Below are 18,145 nucleotides of genomic sequence, written 5' to 3'. Positions count from 1 at the left end.
CCATGTCACAACAAAATACTGGACCCTGTTAATATCAGTACTTATTGCAGAAAACACTTGACTACAGGACATGCTGGTAATGAAGCAGAGTAAAAACTTTTCCAAAGCCCAGAGGTCTGAGAAACACTTCCTCTCTTGGCCTAACAATGGAGCACAAGGGTACCGGAGGAATATATGTGAGCAGCTGAGAGAAAAGAGTTCAGAGACGGGTGAAACCTCTCAGTGCTATGAACTTCAGTACCTAAGAAATCCTAGTAAGTTTTAAAACTATGTAGGTTTCTAACCCCTAAATGTCCAAATATTCTGATTCAGTGGGTAGAGGTCAGGAGTTTATGTTTTTAACAGTTTTCATACACTGCACTGCAGGTATTCCATACACACAGCAGGTTCATATGCATATTCTGCCTTAATTTAAAGAATTTTAATATTCTGGACGGATTGGGGTTTTAAATAATTCTTCATCTCTAGGCCTATAGCCCAGGTACCATGAGCTTAAGAGTCCTATAGTGAACATCCTAAGGAATGCTGTCTTTACACCGCCATCCTTTACTTTTTTCTCCCCCTCTTCACAACACGCTTTTTATTTATAAAACATGCTTTGTCAGAATTCTTCACTGCGACTGGCCATCTTGGGTGACCCTGCAAAGCAAGGCTCACAGTTCCATTGAGTTATGTAGGCCCCTTCCTAAAGACATGGCTATGATCCATGAAGGTTTTTTATCTGCATATAGTATTTTATTAACTATAGTTACTTTGTTTTCTTGTTTGTTCTCTTCCCTACTCTGTAAACTCCCTTACTAGACCGTAAGAGGGTCTAGTCTGGCTCATTCACAGCACCTAGTAAAGTGTTATACACAGTAGGTGCTTGATAACTGTTAAAAAGATTGATTCACTCTAAAAACATAAAATCACACCTCGACAAGCTCACCACCTAACACCAACCATCATGATAGTCTCAGCAAACCCCACAGTCAAGATTACATACATACATTGTACCACGTCCCCACTGGCAAACCCAGAGAATGAAGGCTTCAGTTCCAAGGGAACTCCAAAGAGGAACACAGAGGAAAGCGAGCTTTTGGGGATATGAGACTGTCGAGGGAGACACTATATTACTTATGAGGTTCATGATGACCAGTACAATTAAATACATACAAAGGAACAGGCAGTCAGGAGACAACCGTCCAAGACGAAACACATCAGAGCCAATCCCCTGTCGTACGGACGCGCTCTGCAAAGGTAACTCACCAAGGGAGAGCCCGGGGATGAAGAACCCCACCGGGAGTAAACCCTGCCCACACCGCCGAGGGGCCGACGCCACGCAGCCCCGCCCACGCCATGCACGCCCCGCCCAGGCAGCGGAGGCGTCCAAGTGACGAACGCCACGCCCGCGTCCCGCTCACGCAGCGGAAGGTACACGCCACGCAGCCGTAGAGCGGAAGAGCTCTAGCCACCTTGCCACGCAGCCCCGCCCACACCATGCACGCCCCGCCCAGGCAGCGGGGGCGGGGGGCGGGCCCACGCGACAAACGCAACGCCCCATTCCCCACGCAAGGCGCGGAAGGTCTAAACCAAGTTCGGCGCCGTAGCTGGGCAATCCGTGCGCCCGTTTACGGAAGCAGAGCCCAGACAAACATCGGACTGCGCCTGCGCACTGACGTATTCCCAGAAGACCAGTGAACGGAGGGGTGGGTCGCTGGTATTTGGGCCTGGTTTCCGGTTCCTGTGGGCGTCTGCCTGTCGGTTCCTGTGGGCGTCTGCCTGTCGGCTTTTGTGCTACGTGTCTCTGGTTGGTGAGCGGACGCGGAGCAGGTGAGCTTTCTTAGGAGTGGGGCTCGGAGCTGCCCTTTGGGCATTAGCGAAGGCAGAGGGCGTGGGGGAGCCCCCCGGCCGCCTGCTGCCTGCCAACAAGGCGTCGGGGAAAGCTGACTCAGAGCCGCGAGTCCGACGGAGAAGGGCTTCCCGGGCCTCGGTCACTCCGGCCGAGTCTCGGCCCGGGCCTAAGCTTTGAGGTCGCCCGTCCTTGGCTACCTCTGTGGGAACGTTTCCGCTCTGTGCTGTTGTCTGAGAGGGTCCCTTCGGGGTCGGCTCTGGGGCCGTGGGTGTGGAGTGTGTCTTGGAGAGCTCAGTCCTGTGCTGTGACGTGGGAGGGTGAAGCTAGAGTCTGAATCAATAGATAGTATTGGATTAAAGGATCCCCTTCCCTGACATTTATTGCAGCATTTCGGTGTTAACGCGTTTTTTGTTTGTTTGGGAGAAAACGTGCTTCGCTTTCGTCAAGATATCTATAAGTTTTAACCTCACTGGAGTTGAACAGTTAAATGAAATGAAAACATTCAGGGCCCGGCATACTTGGCCTAGAATGTTTATAGAATTCCTGATATACTTTTAGTGTTTCATATATCTTGTTTTAGCAACCCACCCTGGGTGAGAAAACTAGGGCCTAGAGAGGCTACATTTCATAGAAAAGGATTTGTAGAACCACCGCCTCATCTTATGCATGGCCTTAATTCAGAAATTCACTGAGTATTTCTGTCCTTGGCCACTGTTGCAAGCGCTAGAAATAAGTGAAGTACAAGTAAGGAGCTGGTTTCATTAGCTATTATATTAAATACCAGTGACTGTTAAAGATTGGATGACATTCCTGTTGTGTGATAGATTCCACGGAAGAACCTGTTGATAAAATGTATAGCCGTTTTCCTTAAAAGATGTGTCCAAAGCTAAAGTTTAGAATTTAGCTAAGTAGCTTCTGAAAATCTGAATCTTGGTTTAGTCAGATTTTGTGGTTTAAAAAATTGTATATAGAGAGAACAATCAGATTAAAGCCCACATTTGCCTCTAGTCTAGCCTCTTGAAGCATCCCAGTTGGCACTCACTGCGCTGGACACTGGTGTCCCTGGAGTTTAAAGTAAAATATAGAAAATGCTTGGCTGCATCCCAACACTGTTGATTCCTTAACAGGAACAGAGAGAGGGCTGCAGGGTGTGTAAGGAGTGGATGTACTGTCAGGTGCGTAGCCTTTAGTAGTGAGTGCCCTTTTATATTAAGAGCATGCGCCTTGATCATTGAGAACAGGGGCAAGACCTGTGTTTTTTTTTTTTACTGCCTTTGTTTTGGTAGTTTGCTGGATATTACAAAAAATAGTGTCGGTTTACTCTTGGAGTCTGTAATTTTTTTTTTTTATGAGATGAAATCCAGCCACCCCTATCAGGATGATCTCATTTACATTTTGATGTAAGTCAGCAAGTCCTTGCTATATAGTAAGTAACACGAGTGATTATCTTTTTTTCCTTTTTGTTTTTTAAACAGGTATCATGGATCAGGTAATGCAGTTCGTTGAGCCAAGTCGGCAGTTTGTGAAAGACTCAATTCGGCTGGTTAAAAGATGCACCAAACCTGATAGAAAAGGTAATAGCTTTGGAGTGAGAGAAAAAAGTTAAATTTTTGCATTCTCTAGTGCAGTTCAGTTCAGTTGCTCAGTCGTGTCCAACTCTTTGCGACCCCATGAATTGCAGCACGCCAGGCCTCCCTGTCCATCACCAACTCCCGGAGTTTACAAACTCAGTTGGTGATGCCATCCAGCCATCTCATCTTCTGTCGTCCCCTTCTCCTCCTGCCACCAATCCCTGCCAGCATCAGGGTCTTTTCCAATGAGTCAACTCTTTGCATCTGGTGGTCAAAGTACTGGAGTTTCAGCTTCAGCATCAGTCCTTCCAGGAACACCCAGGACTGATTTCCTTTATGGACTGGTTGGATCTCCTTGCAGTCCAAGGGGCTCTCAAGAGTCTTCTCCAACATCACAGTTCAAAAGCATCAATTTTTCGGCGCTCAGCTTTCTTCACAGTCCAACTCTCACAACCATACATGACTATTGGAAAAATAGCCTTGACCAGACAGACCTTGGCAAAGTAATGTCTCTGCTTTTTAATATGCTATCTAGGTTGGTCATAATTTTCCTTCCAAGGAGTGAGCGTCTTTTATGCCTGCAATCACCATTTGCATTCTCTAAGCCCTTTGTTAATGTCTTCCTGTTTAATAATTGGACTTCTTTCATCACTTTTATTGATTTTTGCTTTATTTTTTGAAATTGTCAGTTTTTGCTACATTTTGTATACTTTGTGCATCCTTTATAGATTTTTCTGTTTTATATGTTTTCCAGGTTTATAAGGTGATTTGTTATTATTTTCCATGTTGCTTTTTCTTTGATCATATGTAATGACTTTATAGAGTTTTTAGTATCTTTCACATTTCCACTCTGAAAAATCTTTTGAACCTCTTCATGCTATGTCACTCTTCCCCTAAACCTCCCCCAAACAAAAAAAGCCTTAAAATGAAATCAACAGCATAGTTGGTACCAACCTAGGAAGTTTCTTATTTATCGTAATTCATGTGTTAAAAGATGCACTGGAATTTGTCTATTTCTGCTCTTTTTTTGACTGCTGCCTGAGTTAGGAGCTGGGAATAAGACAATATAATATTACATATTGTATTACATATATAGCATATATATAAAAATATGTGATAGGGAATGGTCCTTGCTCTTATGGAGCTTAGAATCTTTGAGGCAAGACAATCATAAACAAATAATGACAACTATGATTTTTAGTTAGTGCTGTGGTAAGTATCATGTAAGTTAGATGGAAGAAGGTCTGCCAGCATGTGATAAGAGGACTAACCAAGCTAACCACGCAGGGAGAGCTTCCCTGAGGAAGTAGGCAGTAAATGGAAACATTACAGGGTCTGAACCTTTACATAAAACTGGGTTTGACCCCGTTCGGTTTTTCAAGCCTTGTTTTTTGGCTTCATTATAATATCAAAGACAGTGGACCTATTATTTATACAAAACTACGTTCTGTGCTTTTATAGTTGATATTTTTATCAATGTTACAAAACTTTTAAAGACAAACACTGTATTCTTGTTTCCTTTTTGGTATTCTGGTCATTTGCTAGGAAGATAAATATTTCTCTGCTTATTGCTGGATTCACTAGCATGAACATGCACTTCATTTTTGTATTTCCTTAAATATGAGTAAAATAGGAAAATTAAAAATCTGTCATAATTTATTTACTATTAATATTGTCATGTTTTTTTAAAAAAGAGTAATTGCATACTTGTTATCAGGAGAAGTGTATACCAGTAAGTTTATTTATGTCAGTGCTAATTTTTTCCCCTATATTTGCAGTGACAATGCAAAAAGTAATGTAACTTTTGTGTTTCTTTTTTTTTTTTTTTAATTTTGTGTTTCTAAATCCAGAATTCCAGAAGATTGCCATGGCAACAGCAATAGGATTCGCTATAATGGGATTCATTGGCTTTTTTGTGAAATTGATCCATATTCCTATTAATAACATCATTGTGTAAGTAAACTTTTTGAAACAGACACTATCGAGGATAAAATGAAAATGCAGACCATTTGAGTTGACAGTCTGCTATTTGGTTAATATATAGATAATGTTTTTTTGATTTTTTTTAATGTTGGTAGAATCTACTGCTATTTACTGAGTACCAGATAATTCAGAGTAACTTTACATGTTACATAATTTTTAAAACTACTCTGTGAGATAGGCACTAATTTTTTAATAAGTAAAATTTTAAAGGATTGAGGAAGCTGGTTAAAGGTATTCAGAATGAGATAAAACAGGTATTCAGTGACAGAACCATTATTCAAATCCAAGTTCTCTTTGTGCAGTGTGTTAACGTGTCAGTATTAAGGTGCAGAGGAAATATTTCCCCATCTGAAGATCACTATAGTAGTAGAGTTCAAACCTAAACCAGGTTGCCTATATTCAGATTTTTCTTGTTACTTAATAGCTGTCATAACCTTGGACAACTTAGCTCCTTTGTGCCCAGTTTATTCAATAGGGATAATAGTTCCTGACTAGGGCTGTGGAAAAGATAAGTGACTTAAGTCATGTAAAAGCCTAAACAACAATTTTCAAACCTAAATGGAAGTTGTGGTTAATGTAATGAGACACTGATACTAATACACTTTAGTAAATTAGGAGGAGAAAAGACTGAGGAACACTGGAATTGCTTTATTCTTTTCTAAATGCTCTTGCTTTTTAGACTCATTAGGCACTCATGAGTTGCGACACCTTGTGGCAGTGTGCAATTAGAGCAGTCAGCTTTAGGCAGTTTTGTTGGTGTAAAGACTTAGTACCTGTTGTAGTATTTATTTGCGCTGTGATTTTGTATTTGCTTGGTCTCTGAGCCTTACCTGTCATTTAGATATCTAATCATGAGATAAGCCTTTTAGGCTTATTTTATAAGGTGGGGATGCTTTGTAAACTCTAAATCTTTTAAGTCCTGGATATTTTACTATGGATGCTTGTGGAAGTTGTCTTTTAAATGACACGTGACTGAATGAGCATGGTCAGGTGGATTTCTTAAGTAGGTTTTCATAGCTGTTATGCAGACATGCCACAAAGGATCACAGAGACTTAGATCTGAAAAGGACCAAGTATCTCAAATCTCTTCCATCAGTTCAGAAATTTCTGCTATATTCCTAGTGAGGAAAGCCATTTTTGGAATTTTGGAATCATGGAGCAAATCCTCAAGTAGAATTAGGAAAGCTGAGCCTTGATGTCTTTGGGCTACAGCCCCTACCTAATCAGTAAATAGAGTGGCTAGAGTGCAGTCTGTGATGTCAGCTCAGTACTTCATTAAACTGTATTGCTGAAACTAAAATACTGACAACTGTGTAAATCTTTTAAATTATAACCCTGTAGATATTAATTCTGACTGCTATAATTGTAGAGAAGAGGAAAAATCATCATGCTTCTGCTATGCAGCTTCCTAGCCCATTGTCAGACAGGTGTAACTTACAGAGTTATTTCTTAATTGATAATGTAATACTAATATATGACCATATACATTCATGCATATGTGTATATATATGTCTATATTGTAGATGTGCGTGTATGTATATATATATGTGTATATATGTACTACAGAACCTAGTACAGTGTTCTTTTGTGCATATTGAAAGCACTTGAGTAAGTGTTGAATTAAGTGAACAATATAAGGTTCTTAACCTTTTTCTAATGGTCATGATGGTATTAATAATTGTTAACATTTATTATGCACTTGGTGTGTGCCGAGGACACACAGCTTAGTGTGAGTTAACCTTTTTAACTCTCATGACAGTTGAATGAGATTAGCAGTGTCATTATGCCCATTTTATAGGTGAAGAAACAGGCATGGAAAGTAAGTATATTGCATGCCTGTAAGTGGTAGAGCAGCATGTGAAATCCAGGTTCCGGAGCCTCAGTTTTAACTACTGTACAGGCCATTACTCATTCTGAGTCACAGGCCTCAATTCGGGCTCCAGTTTGCATTTCATTAGCCCTCCTAAAAATCCAGTACCTAGAATCCATTACCTATTGTGGATATTTTCTTGCTGAAGACTCAAGTCTTCAGACAGTTTCTCACAAATAACTGCTAAATAAATCTCCTTTATCTTGGGTTTACTTGGTATGGTTTGTTTTTAGCCTAAGAGTAGAACATTATCCTTATTAAATTACTTTTTGCTAGATTCCCTTATAGAAGACTTCTGAATTTTGAATCTGTTCAGCATTGTTATTTATCTTAGTTTTATGTTAGAACATCTTTTATTTCATTATATGAGTTACGGTCTAAAGTACCTTTTAGGATGAGGCACTCTCAGTACACCTTTTTGAAATTGAGATATTCCCAGCAGGTCTTTGAAACAAGTGTTAAAAATTTGCTTTCTCTTAATTCTAATTTCTACAACAGGCACAGTATACCTTCTGCGAATCTTACTGCTTAGAGATGGTTGAGCTCTGACTTTTTGGAAGCTAGTTGCTTAGAAAACTATTCTTCTAGTAACAAAAATGTATCAAAATAAAGAGTCAAAAATTTATCTCTCTCTAGTTTTTACATTAAAGTGAGGGCCAAATAAAACATTTTGTGAAAAAAACTATCAGAAAACTTACTCTTCATGATATGCCATGACAACTGTAAAACTGAAAGAAGTCTATTTTCCTGTTGAAAGAGCATATAAATCGCTGTTAAAATCATTTTGAGATGATACCAAGTGAAGAATAAACAAACTTCTCTTTCATTAGGCTGAATTATCACTCTGTTTTCCTTAGGATGATTTTTCCTCTTCTCTACAATTATCGCAGTCAGAATTAATATCCACAGGGTTATAATTTAAAAGATTTATATAGTTGTGGGTATTTTAGTTTCAGCAATATAGTTTAATGAAGTAAGCCTTTAATACTTTATGTTGAAGTTTAGATGCAGGGCTATTTTTTTTTTTTTTGGAGTATTTTTGGGTTGGCCAAATTGCTTGTTCAGGTTTTTCAGTAAGATGTTACAGAAAATCCCAAATGAACTTTCATCTAGTACTGGAATTATCTTCTTTCCTTAACAGTACAGTTTTAAAACGTGTATCTCAGTATATTATTTTAATGTTCGTGCCGTTGAAACTTAGATGTTCTTCTATAGGGAAGGCAATTTTTATTATTATTATTAATCCAGGTTTTTGAGTGTTTTGGGTAAGATACAGTGGTTGAGAACCAGTTTGTACATCAAATTGAAAAAGTTCTCAACTAACAGTCCTGTTATGTAATTCATATTTTTCATCTTATTATGAAAGACATTATGCTACGCTGCTAAGCATGTTTTTCAAATGAGGACTCTGAGTTTTAACAGATTAAGCCTGTTCCAACAGCCCTGTCATCTGTAAGGGCCTTTTCAGTTCCAAGATTTTAAAGTTCAGTTTCTTCTCTTTTGTGCTGTTTTGGAGTAATATAGATGTGGTTCTCAAATAACTGGTTCTGGTTCCATAAAATTACAGCATATTGCATTTCAAATATTATTATTATTAAAATCTTATATATACTCAAAATTGACCATCTTTCTTTCTTTTACAGTGGTGGCTGAATAGCTTTTTAGAAAAGTAGTTTTCATCTTGGGGATTGGTGAACAAGAGGATTTGAGAAGCTGATGGAGCAGAAATTTGTCTGTGTGTTTTATGTTCTTCTTTCATTTTTTTCTTCCAAGATGTTTTCTATTTGTAAATTAAAATAATTTTAAAATAGACGTCTTCTCTTTTTTCCATCACAGTTACTTACCAAATTTAAGTGGTAAGAAATAATGGGTTCTATTTCCTTCTTCCCTCTTTCCTTCTTTCACTCCTTCATATTTTGGTTTACAGGAAAAATTAAGAGGCACAGTGGAATATTGCACTTTCTGAGTTTTCCTCTCAGTCTGATCATGAAAGAAGGACCAGCTAATAAAGGATGGTAGTGATGGTGAGAGAGTTTGAAGGTAGGGGAGGAGTTTTGTCTCTGAGCACTCACAGTGTACATAGGTAGTCAGCGCCTCTCTAAAAGTTTACATGCCACTTGAAGTAGCTTCCTGAGAATCATGGTTAAAAAGTCTAAAGTAAGAGCTCCTCTTCAGATAAACCATAATTAGTCACACTGTCATAAACATTGGAGTTCTGAATGTTTTAAAGAATTACTGATAATTGAATATGAGATGAAAAGGGGTCTTGTCGTTTCCCCTTTAAAAAATAGTAATATAAAATTGAGACAGTTTATTCTCAATTTTCTGTATAAAACTACTATTAATTTGTTCATTCAGGGTTTAATTATTGAAACTTTATTTCCCAAGTTCTAATTTCTTTCTTTTTTAAAAAATTGTTTAGCAGCACATGTTTGGTAAGTGTCCTCTGAGTCTTTGTGAATAAGGTAGACAGGTGTCTTGCCTGGTACTGCTGGGCAGGGTTCCTTAGTTTTGAGATCCATGGTTCAGAGAGTGAGATACATTTTCATAGTTTTAGAACAGATTTTCTACCTATTTTTGAAATACTATTTAGTCTTGAATGAATTGCTATCTTTGAGGAAATAAAGCCTTGGCCACCTCTGCTTTTAAGGAGACCATGTAGCCACATTTGACAGTTGGCTAGTTAGCTAGCTCCTTACATGCCAGAAGTGTGTGTATGTGTGTGTGTGTGTGTGTTTATGGGTGTGTGCATATGTATGTTTGCATATATGTTTATATAAACGTGTATATTGAGTATCTGTACACATACAGGTTTATGTGTATACACATATATTAACTGCTTACCTAGAAATTAATCTGAAATGTACTCTTGGTAAAATGTCAGAATTGCTTCTGGCAAATGTGTATATTTTCTTGTAGGATGAAATGATTTGAACATTAATGTTGTCTTGATGTAAGTTAATTATGAGTCTGTTCATAGTGTGTATTTGTGCAGCTCGTTTTTTATTCTGCTGACTTACTGGTTCCTGACACCCTGGTAGGTAAGACATTACATAAATACTCTGTTAATGTGAAGTGAGGGCTTATCAAGGACTGGCAATAGAGCAGAGTATCCTTCATACTCAACAACTGAATGCTTAAATAGGAGAGAATAAATAGCTAGCTTTTTCTTACTAACCACACCCCTAGGATATCTAAGAGCTAGTGCATTTGTGTTGTAAACAGTACTTCTTAAGCAAGTTTAAGAATCACTTGAGGGAGTTTCTTCCCATCCTGAAGAGTCCAAGTCAGCAGGTTTGGGGACCTGAGAGTTTGCATTTCTGCCTCCCTGCTGATGCTTTGGAATACAGAACACACTTCCAGTGGTAAGATTTTAAAGTTTTAAAGCTCTTGATAATTTTCTTAATAGCTACAGTAAAACATGCTATCACCCTTGTGACAGTTTTGCCATTTCCATGAAACCCCTTTACCTTATAACCAAGTGTTTGACCACCTAGACTAAAACCTGCTTTTAGCAATAAAAGCCAACAGAAAGACCCATCAGAGAGGGAGTCCGTAGTAGTCCAGACGGGGTGGCAGAGTCTTGAAAGGAGCGGGTAGGAAGTAAAGTCTAGTTCCTATTTCACTTGCTCTGGCACTGCTGGAATCTGGCACTTTGTACCAGACTCTGTCCCTCTTGGGACATTTGTGTTCTGCCTGGAGGGAAGCATACTGAGTTTGACTGAGTGCGGAGGCATCATCATGTTTTGTGTTTAAAGGGTTCATCTCGTATTAGAAAGCTCCTGCTCCAGAGGAGCTGAGATCTACCTCAAGTTAACACGTGTCATGGTGTCGTGCTCTAGAAAGTCTTGTGGTAAATTTCCCAGGTCCCATGGATGCAGTTTTGCAAGGCTTTTTTTTTTTATTTTAAATATAGCATCTCTCACTCCCTTTCCGCTACTGTATTAGTGTATATGCCTATCTCCTAATGGAGCTTGCCTTTTTTTTTTTTTAAAGTCAGCCTTGGTTATAATAAACTGTTCCGTAGGCTTTTTCAGACAGCACCTAGAAAAGGCTCTTGAGATAACTCGATTCCACAATTGAGTAAAGTTCATTAAATATCAGACAGTTCACTAATTACAATTTAATCGAAATGGATTTGTATTCTCTTCCCACCAAATATTGAGTTTCTAAATGAACAGTATCACAAATGTTGACTCTGTAGTAGAGACTGGAGCATTTATGTAAAATATTATAATTTTCAAACTATTCCTTCTCAGTTGATCCTCTCGATAACCCTGTGTAATAAATAATGTGGGTAGTCTTCAAAATAGATCCACAATTTAACAACTACTTACCCCTCCACTCCTCACTGCCATTACACCATCCCTCCTGGATATTTTACTTTTTTTGCTTTTTAAGTTTTATTGAGATGTAATTGATATACAGCACTGTAAGTTTAAGGTATACAGCACAAAGATTTGCCAACAAAGGTCCGTCTAGTCAAGGCTATGGTTTTTCCAATAGTCATGTATGGATGTGAGAGTTGGGCTATAAAGAAAGCTGAGCACCGAAGAATTGATGCTTTTGAACTGTGGAGTTGGAGAAGACTCTTGAGAGTCCCTTGGACTGCAAGGAGATCCAACCGATCGATCCTAAAGGAAATCAGTCCTGAATATCCATTAGAAGGACTGATGTTGAAGCTGAAACTCCAATACTTTGTCCACCTGATGTGAAGAACTGACTCATTTGAAAAGACCCTGATGCTGGGAAAGATTGAAGGTAGGAGGAGAAGGGGACGACAGAGGATGAGATGGTTGGATGACATCACCAACTCGATGGACATGAGTTTGAGCAAGCTCTGCGAGTTGGTGATGAACAGGGAAGCCTGGTGTGTTGCTGTCCATGGGGTTGCAAAGAGTTGGACACGACTGAGTGACTGAACTGAAGTACACAAAGCAAATTTTCAACTTTTTTGGTGCTGGTAAGCTAGTATCAAAGCTAACATTGTGTGCATGTGTGTATTAGTTCTGGAATCAGAATACACATAAACCGCCGTGTGTGTGTGTGTGTGTGTGTGTGTGTGTGTGTGTGTGTGCGCGCGCGTGTGCGGGCACACACATATATTTTGGCTTTGCTTCGCTTATGAAAGGTTGTTGCTGGACCACGAAAAGATGCTGGAATTCTTGGTCTCCAGAGGAGAAGAATTCAATCCGGGGCCAGGGATGAGGCTTGACCACTCAGAGCTTTTGTGCAACAGTTTTATTAAAGTATAAAAGGGATAGAGAAAGCTTCTAACATAGATATCAGAAGGGGGAAGAAAGAGTACTCCCTTGCTAGTGTTAGCAGTGGAGTTATATACTCTCCAGTTAGTTATTACAATGAACCAAAAGAATGTCTGGAGGTTGTAATGACCTGACTAGACCTACTCCCATAATTTACATTTTAAGGTAACAGGATTAGCCAGAGGGTTTTTTTTTTTTTTTCAGAGACTATCCTCCAACAGGATACATTATTGTTATATAATCCTAAGGAATGCAGAGGGGAAAAAAAGGTTTGTCCTTTCTTCCTCCTTGAGAATTCCAGACCCCTCTCTCTTTGGGGACCCCTGGACTTCTTATCAATCTGCCTAGGAATTGACTCTCATTCCCCCCTTTTAGGAAAATTATGTTGCCTTGGGAAATGGGCATCATTCTCATTCCATAACTGCTTCTGAGCTGATAAGGGGCATTGTCCCTAAATTGGTGAGGCAACATATTCTCCTAACCCTCATATTGAGGGTTTTGATCCAGGGGCCCCAAGTAATAGTTGGAGGAGGCTGTGGCATTGCTAGGAGCTTGGACAACCATTTGTAACTTAAAAGGCTTCATGCGACTAGAAACAAATCCAGTTACATAGTTACAGAGGCAGGGAGCAAACACCAGAAACAGAACAATCAGAATTATTGTAATTAAGATAGTTTTCCACCATGGGGAACTAGTTAATGTCTCCCAAAGTGAGGCAATTGAGACTTCAGGAGTATCCATAGCCTCAATCATCTTGTTCATGAGTTTAGTAAAATGAGTAACATTAGTGCTCATATCAGGTATATATGTACAGCACTGGATATAAATGATGGCACAAGTTCTTCCTTGTGCAGCTGTCAGAATATCTAAAGCCAGTCTGTTTTGTAAAACCACCTTTCTAATTTGTGTTTGTTCAGCATTAAGAGCTGAAATAGCTTTTTGAGACTCTTGTAAAGGTGTTGAGTAAAATTAGTCAAAGCATCCATTCGTAGCATAGCATCTGTAGTTTCCAGAAAGGGAAAAATTACTGCAGCCAAATAATCATACCAGTGAAATACAGACCTTGCCCACCGAGTTTTAAGGTGTGGTAAGTTAGCAGGATTTTTTGGAAGCTCTGAAAATATAAAGCCGTGGGTAAAACTAGACCTAGGGTTCATCTCCCTAGGATAGGTCCCCCCCCCCTCCCCCCCCCGCATCCAACCAGGGGAAGTCATGCCCATAGGTAAGAGCCACATATCCAGTAAGTCCTGTTTGGAGCAAGCCAGCATGACTGAGAGATCCAGTCCCAACTAGTGCCTGGCCAGACAAAGGGAGGGCCTGAACTGGGGTTGGGAACCACAGGAATGATTTCATTGCATATTTCCTGAGGCAAAAATCCAAAGTGTTTCCAATCATTATAATTAAGTTGTTGACTAACTTCTGGGGATGGCTGTATTTGTTCCTAGCATATAGGGGTAGTAGATATTAGACGTCCTTTTTTAGGAGTTAGCCAAATAACGTCATCCCATATTTGATAAACGTCAGGTAAAAACCATTAGATCTAGACCCATTTACCTTACATATAGCGAAATAGTCATTAAACTGAGATAATGTATAATCAAAATTAAGTCACGTTATGTCCGTAGTTAAAGCACAAAGTGTTGCACCAGTCCATCTTAATGTTCTTCGATGTCATAAGTTTAAGAAGAAGCATCACATGTGATTGTTGTTGAAGGTATTTGCAGACTTGGAGAAAGTCTTTTCCTTGAAGTGGAAATGTCCACCACGAGAAGCCTTCCACTGATGAAGAGGGGAGCACTCCGCAGACCCAGCAGTTAGACCGATTGTGGAATGCAGCATAGGAGTGAGCCCAGGACAGGAAGGCATTGTCTAGAGGATCAAACGGCAGACTCAGGAGTTTTGGAGTCAGCAGAAGTAGGCTCACATAGATTATCAGGCCCATCTTAAAGGACAAAGTCAGAGCATAGAAAGTAAAAACATAAAATGACATCACTTAGTTCTGGTCAGGGTGCCACCTCTTAACTCGAGTGTGATGTACCCAAGAATCAATTCCTGGCATTTTGACAGCTGTGGAGAAGAAAGAATAACCTGGTAAGGGCCTTCCCAGAGGGCCTCGAGGGATGAGCCCCCAGATCCCAATGTTTTTATGAGGACCTCGGTTCCTGGCTCAAATAGAGGCTTACTGGATTCAGAGGCTGGGTCAGGAGTCGTCTCCCGGAATTCTGTTAATGCCTGTTGAAAAGCTGAGAGCTGAGTTACATAATTAGTTAACTCCAAGGTTTCAGGATCTATAGCAATGTCAGTGCATAAGAAAGGCCTTTCATAAATACATTCAAAGGGGGACAGTCCCTCCTTTTTTGGGGCAGTTCAAGCCCTCATTAAAGCTATGGGTAGGACTTTAATCCAGTTGTCTAGTGTTTCTTGAGTTAATTTGCGCAGATGTCTTTTGATAATGTCATTAGCTTTTTCAACCTTTCCTGAGGATTGGGGTCTCCAGGAACAGTGTAAGTGATACTCTACTCCTAGAGCTTTAGACACCCCCTGAGTTACAGCAGCTTTAAAGGTGGAGCCATTGTCACTCTGAAGGCTCCGTGGCAGCCCAAACCTGGGGATAATTTCATGGCTTAAAATCTCTATAACCTCTTTAGCTTGTTCACTACGACAGGGGAACGCCTCAATCCATCCAGTAAAAGTATCCACCCAAACTTGTAAGCAAGAATATCCATTAGCTTTTGGCATATGAGTAAAATCAATTTCCCAGTCCTCTCCAGGATATTTTCCACTTCATTGTAATCCAGATTTTGCTAGCTTTCCAGTCTTTGGGTTATTTTTCTGACAAACATCACACCTTTTGATAATATTCTTTAAAGTTTCCATTACGTTTTTACCTTCAAACAAACAAGAAGCCATCTGGTAAGTACTCTCTGCACCCAAATGAAAACTCTGATGTAAACCCTTAAGAATTTTCCACTGAGTATTTTCAGGAATTATTAATCGTCCACCCTCGGTCTGTAACCATCGTTTATCAGTAGTCTTTGCTCCTCTTTTCTCATATCTTTCTAATTCTTCCTCAGTATATTGTGGCTTTTCCTGTTCCACAGAACCTGTCCAGATCAAAGGCGTCTGTAGTGAAGGGGTTTCTTCATGTGCTGCTTTCCTGGCTTGACAGTCAGCCAACTGATTTCCTTCAGCTACTTTACTCCCAGCCCTCTTGTGTCCTTTGCAATGCATAAGCGCTACTTCTTTTGGACAATATATAGCAGTTAAAAGTCTCTGGATCTCTCTGAATTGTTTAATAGGTTCTCCTGTTGCTGTTTTAAACTGTCTTTCTTTCCATATTGCAGCATGAGCATGTAAAATCAAATAAGCATACTTAGAATCAGTGTAGATATTTACTCGCTATCCTTTGCTTAACTCTAGAGCTCGGGTCAGAGCCACAAGCTCCGCTAACTGGGCGCTGGTTTCCTGGGGGAGAGATTTTGCTTCTAAAACCTGTTCAGCCATCACCACGGTGTAACCTGCTTTATGCTTTCCATCCTGAACAAAAGAACTGCCATCAGTAAATATTTCCATGTCAGGATTGTCTAATGGGATATCCATTAGATCCTCCTGAACTGCATAGTTTAAAGTTAGAAATTGGGAACAATTGTGATCAGGTGTTTCATTTTCCTTCTCAGGAAGGAAAGTGGCCAGATTTAAATTTCCACAAACTTTAAGCTTAGTTACTGGTCCTTCTAACAACAATGACTGATACTTAAGAAGCCTACTGTCTTTCATCCAAATATTGACCTTAGAATTTAAGATTCCACTCACATCATGAGAAGTCAGCACAGTAAGTTTTTGTCTATTCATTATTTTTAAAGTTTCAGGTGCTAATAAAGCCGCTGCCGCAATTACTCTTAGGCAGTGGGGCCACCCACATAAAATTATATCTAATGCTCTGCTTAGATAAGCAATAGATTGTTGGTGAGGCCCTCGGAGTTGTGTCAAAACTCCCAAGGCCATACCTGTTCTTTCAGTGACAAACAAATTGAATTCTGACCCTGTGGGCAAGCTCAAAGCAGGAGCTTGCAGGAGAGCAGTCTGAAGAACCTTAAAAGACTGAGTATCTGGAGACCAAACCAGTTTGTCGGTTTGGGCCTGCTGAGTCTCAGCTATAAGTTTATATAAAAGCCAGGCAAGTTCCCCATAACCCAGAATCCAAATGTGACACCAGCCTGTGATTCCTCAAAATCCTCTCAATTGCGTTAAAGTCATAGGTAGGGGATGATTTCAGTTCAGTTCAGTTCAGTTCAGTCGCTCAGGCGTGTCCGACTATTTGCGACCCCATAAATCGCACCACTCCAGACCTCCCCGTCCATCACAAACTCCTGGAGTTTACACAAACTCATGCCCATTGAGTTGGTGATGCCATCCAACCATCTCATCCTCTGTCGTCCCCTTCTCCTCCTGCCCCCAATCCCTCCCAGCATCAGGGTCTTTTCCAATGAGTCAATCTTCGCGTGAGGTGGCCAAAGTATTGGAGTTTCAGCTTCAGCATCAGTCCTTCCAATGAACACCCAGGACTTATCTCCTTCAGGATGGACTGGTTGGATCTCCTTGCAGTACAAGGGTCTCTCAAGAGTCTTCTCCAACACCACAGTTCAAAAGCATCAATTCTTGGGTGCTCAGCTTTCTTCGCAGTCCAACTCTCACATCCATACATGACCACTGGAAAAACCATATTCTTGATTAGATGGATGTTTGTTGGCAATGTAATGTCTCTGCTTTTTAATATGCTCTCTAGGTTGGTCATAACTTTCCTTCCAAGGAGTAAGCGTCTTTTAATTTCATGGATGCAGTCACCATCTGCAGTGATTTTGGAGCCCCCCAAAATAAAGTCTGACACTTTCCACTGTTTCCCCATCTATTTCCCATGAAGTGATGAGACCAGATTCCATGATCTTAGTTTTCTGAATGTCGAGATTTAAGCCAACTCTTTCACTCTCCTCTTTCACTTTCATCAAGAGGTTTTTTAGTTCCTCTTCACTTTCTGCCATAAGGGTGGTGTCATCTGCATATCTGAGGTTATTGATACTTCTCCCAGCAATCTTGATTCCAGCTTGTGCTTCATCCAGCCCAGGTTTCTCATGATGTACTCTGTATATAAATTAAATAAGCAGGGTGACAATATACAGCCTTGACATACTCCTTTTCTTATTTGGAACCAGTCTGCTGTTCCATGTCCAGTTCTAACTGTTGCTTCCTGACCTGCATATAGGTTTCTCAAGAGGCAGGTCAGATGGTCTGATATTCTCATCTCTTTCAGAATTTTCTACAGTTTATTGTGATCCACACAGTCAAAGTCTTTGGCATAGCCAATAAAGCAGAAATAGATGATTTTCTGGAACTCTCTTGCTTTTTCGATGATACAGTGGATGTTGGCAATTTGATCTCTGGTTCCTCTGCCTTTTCTAAAACCAGCTTGAACATCTGGAAGTTCATGGTTCACATATTGCTGAAGCCTGGCTTGGAGAATTTTGAGCATTACTTCACTAGCGTGTGAGATGAGTGCAATCTTGTGGTAGTTTCAGCATTCTTTGGGATTGCCTTTCTTGGGGATTGGAATGAAAACTGACCTTTT

The 18,145-nt window shown here is 40.1% G+C and overlaps 1 protein-coding gene across 3 annotated transcripts; it reads left to right on the top strand.

Annotated features, from left to right (window-relative positions):
• The first annotated feature begins 1,522 nt into the window (after positions 1 to 1,522).
• Positions 1,523 to 9,068, top strand: SEC61G (SEC61 translocon subunit gamma). Of its 3 annotated transcripts, none has more exons than XM_065932873.1 (5): positions 1,523 to 1,812; positions 2,962 to 3,009; positions 3,310 to 3,408; positions 5,256 to 5,358; positions 8,902 to 9,068. In XM_065932873.1, the coding sequence occupies exons 3-5, from the start codon at positions 3,315 to 3,317 to the stop codon at positions 8,909 to 8,911; spliced, it is 207 nt and encodes a 68-aa protein (XP_065788945.1). In that variant the 5' UTR covers positions 1,523 to 1,812; positions 2,962 to 3,009; positions 3,310 to 3,314; the 3' UTR covers positions 8,912 to 9,068. The 3 variants fall into 3 exon arrangements, with proteins under 3 accessions (XP_065788945.1, XP_065788944.1, XP_065788943.1); XM_065932872.1 differs by having other exon boundaries at positions 2,848 to 3,009; XM_065932871.1 differs by lacking the exon at positions 2,962 to 3,009 and having other exon boundaries at positions 1,526 to 1,812.
• Positions 9,069 to 18,145: the final 9,077 nt, after the last annotated feature.

The sequence above is a fragment of the Muntiacus reevesi genome, chromosome 4, assembly GCF_963930625.1.
Source record: "Muntiacus reevesi chromosome 4, mMunRee1.1, whole genome shotgun sequence".
NCBI classification, from domain to species: Eukaryota; Metazoa; Chordata; class Mammalia; order Artiodactyla; family Cervidae; genus Muntiacus; species Muntiacus reevesi.
This window is presented reverse-complemented; position numbering and strand designations above follow the sequence as displayed.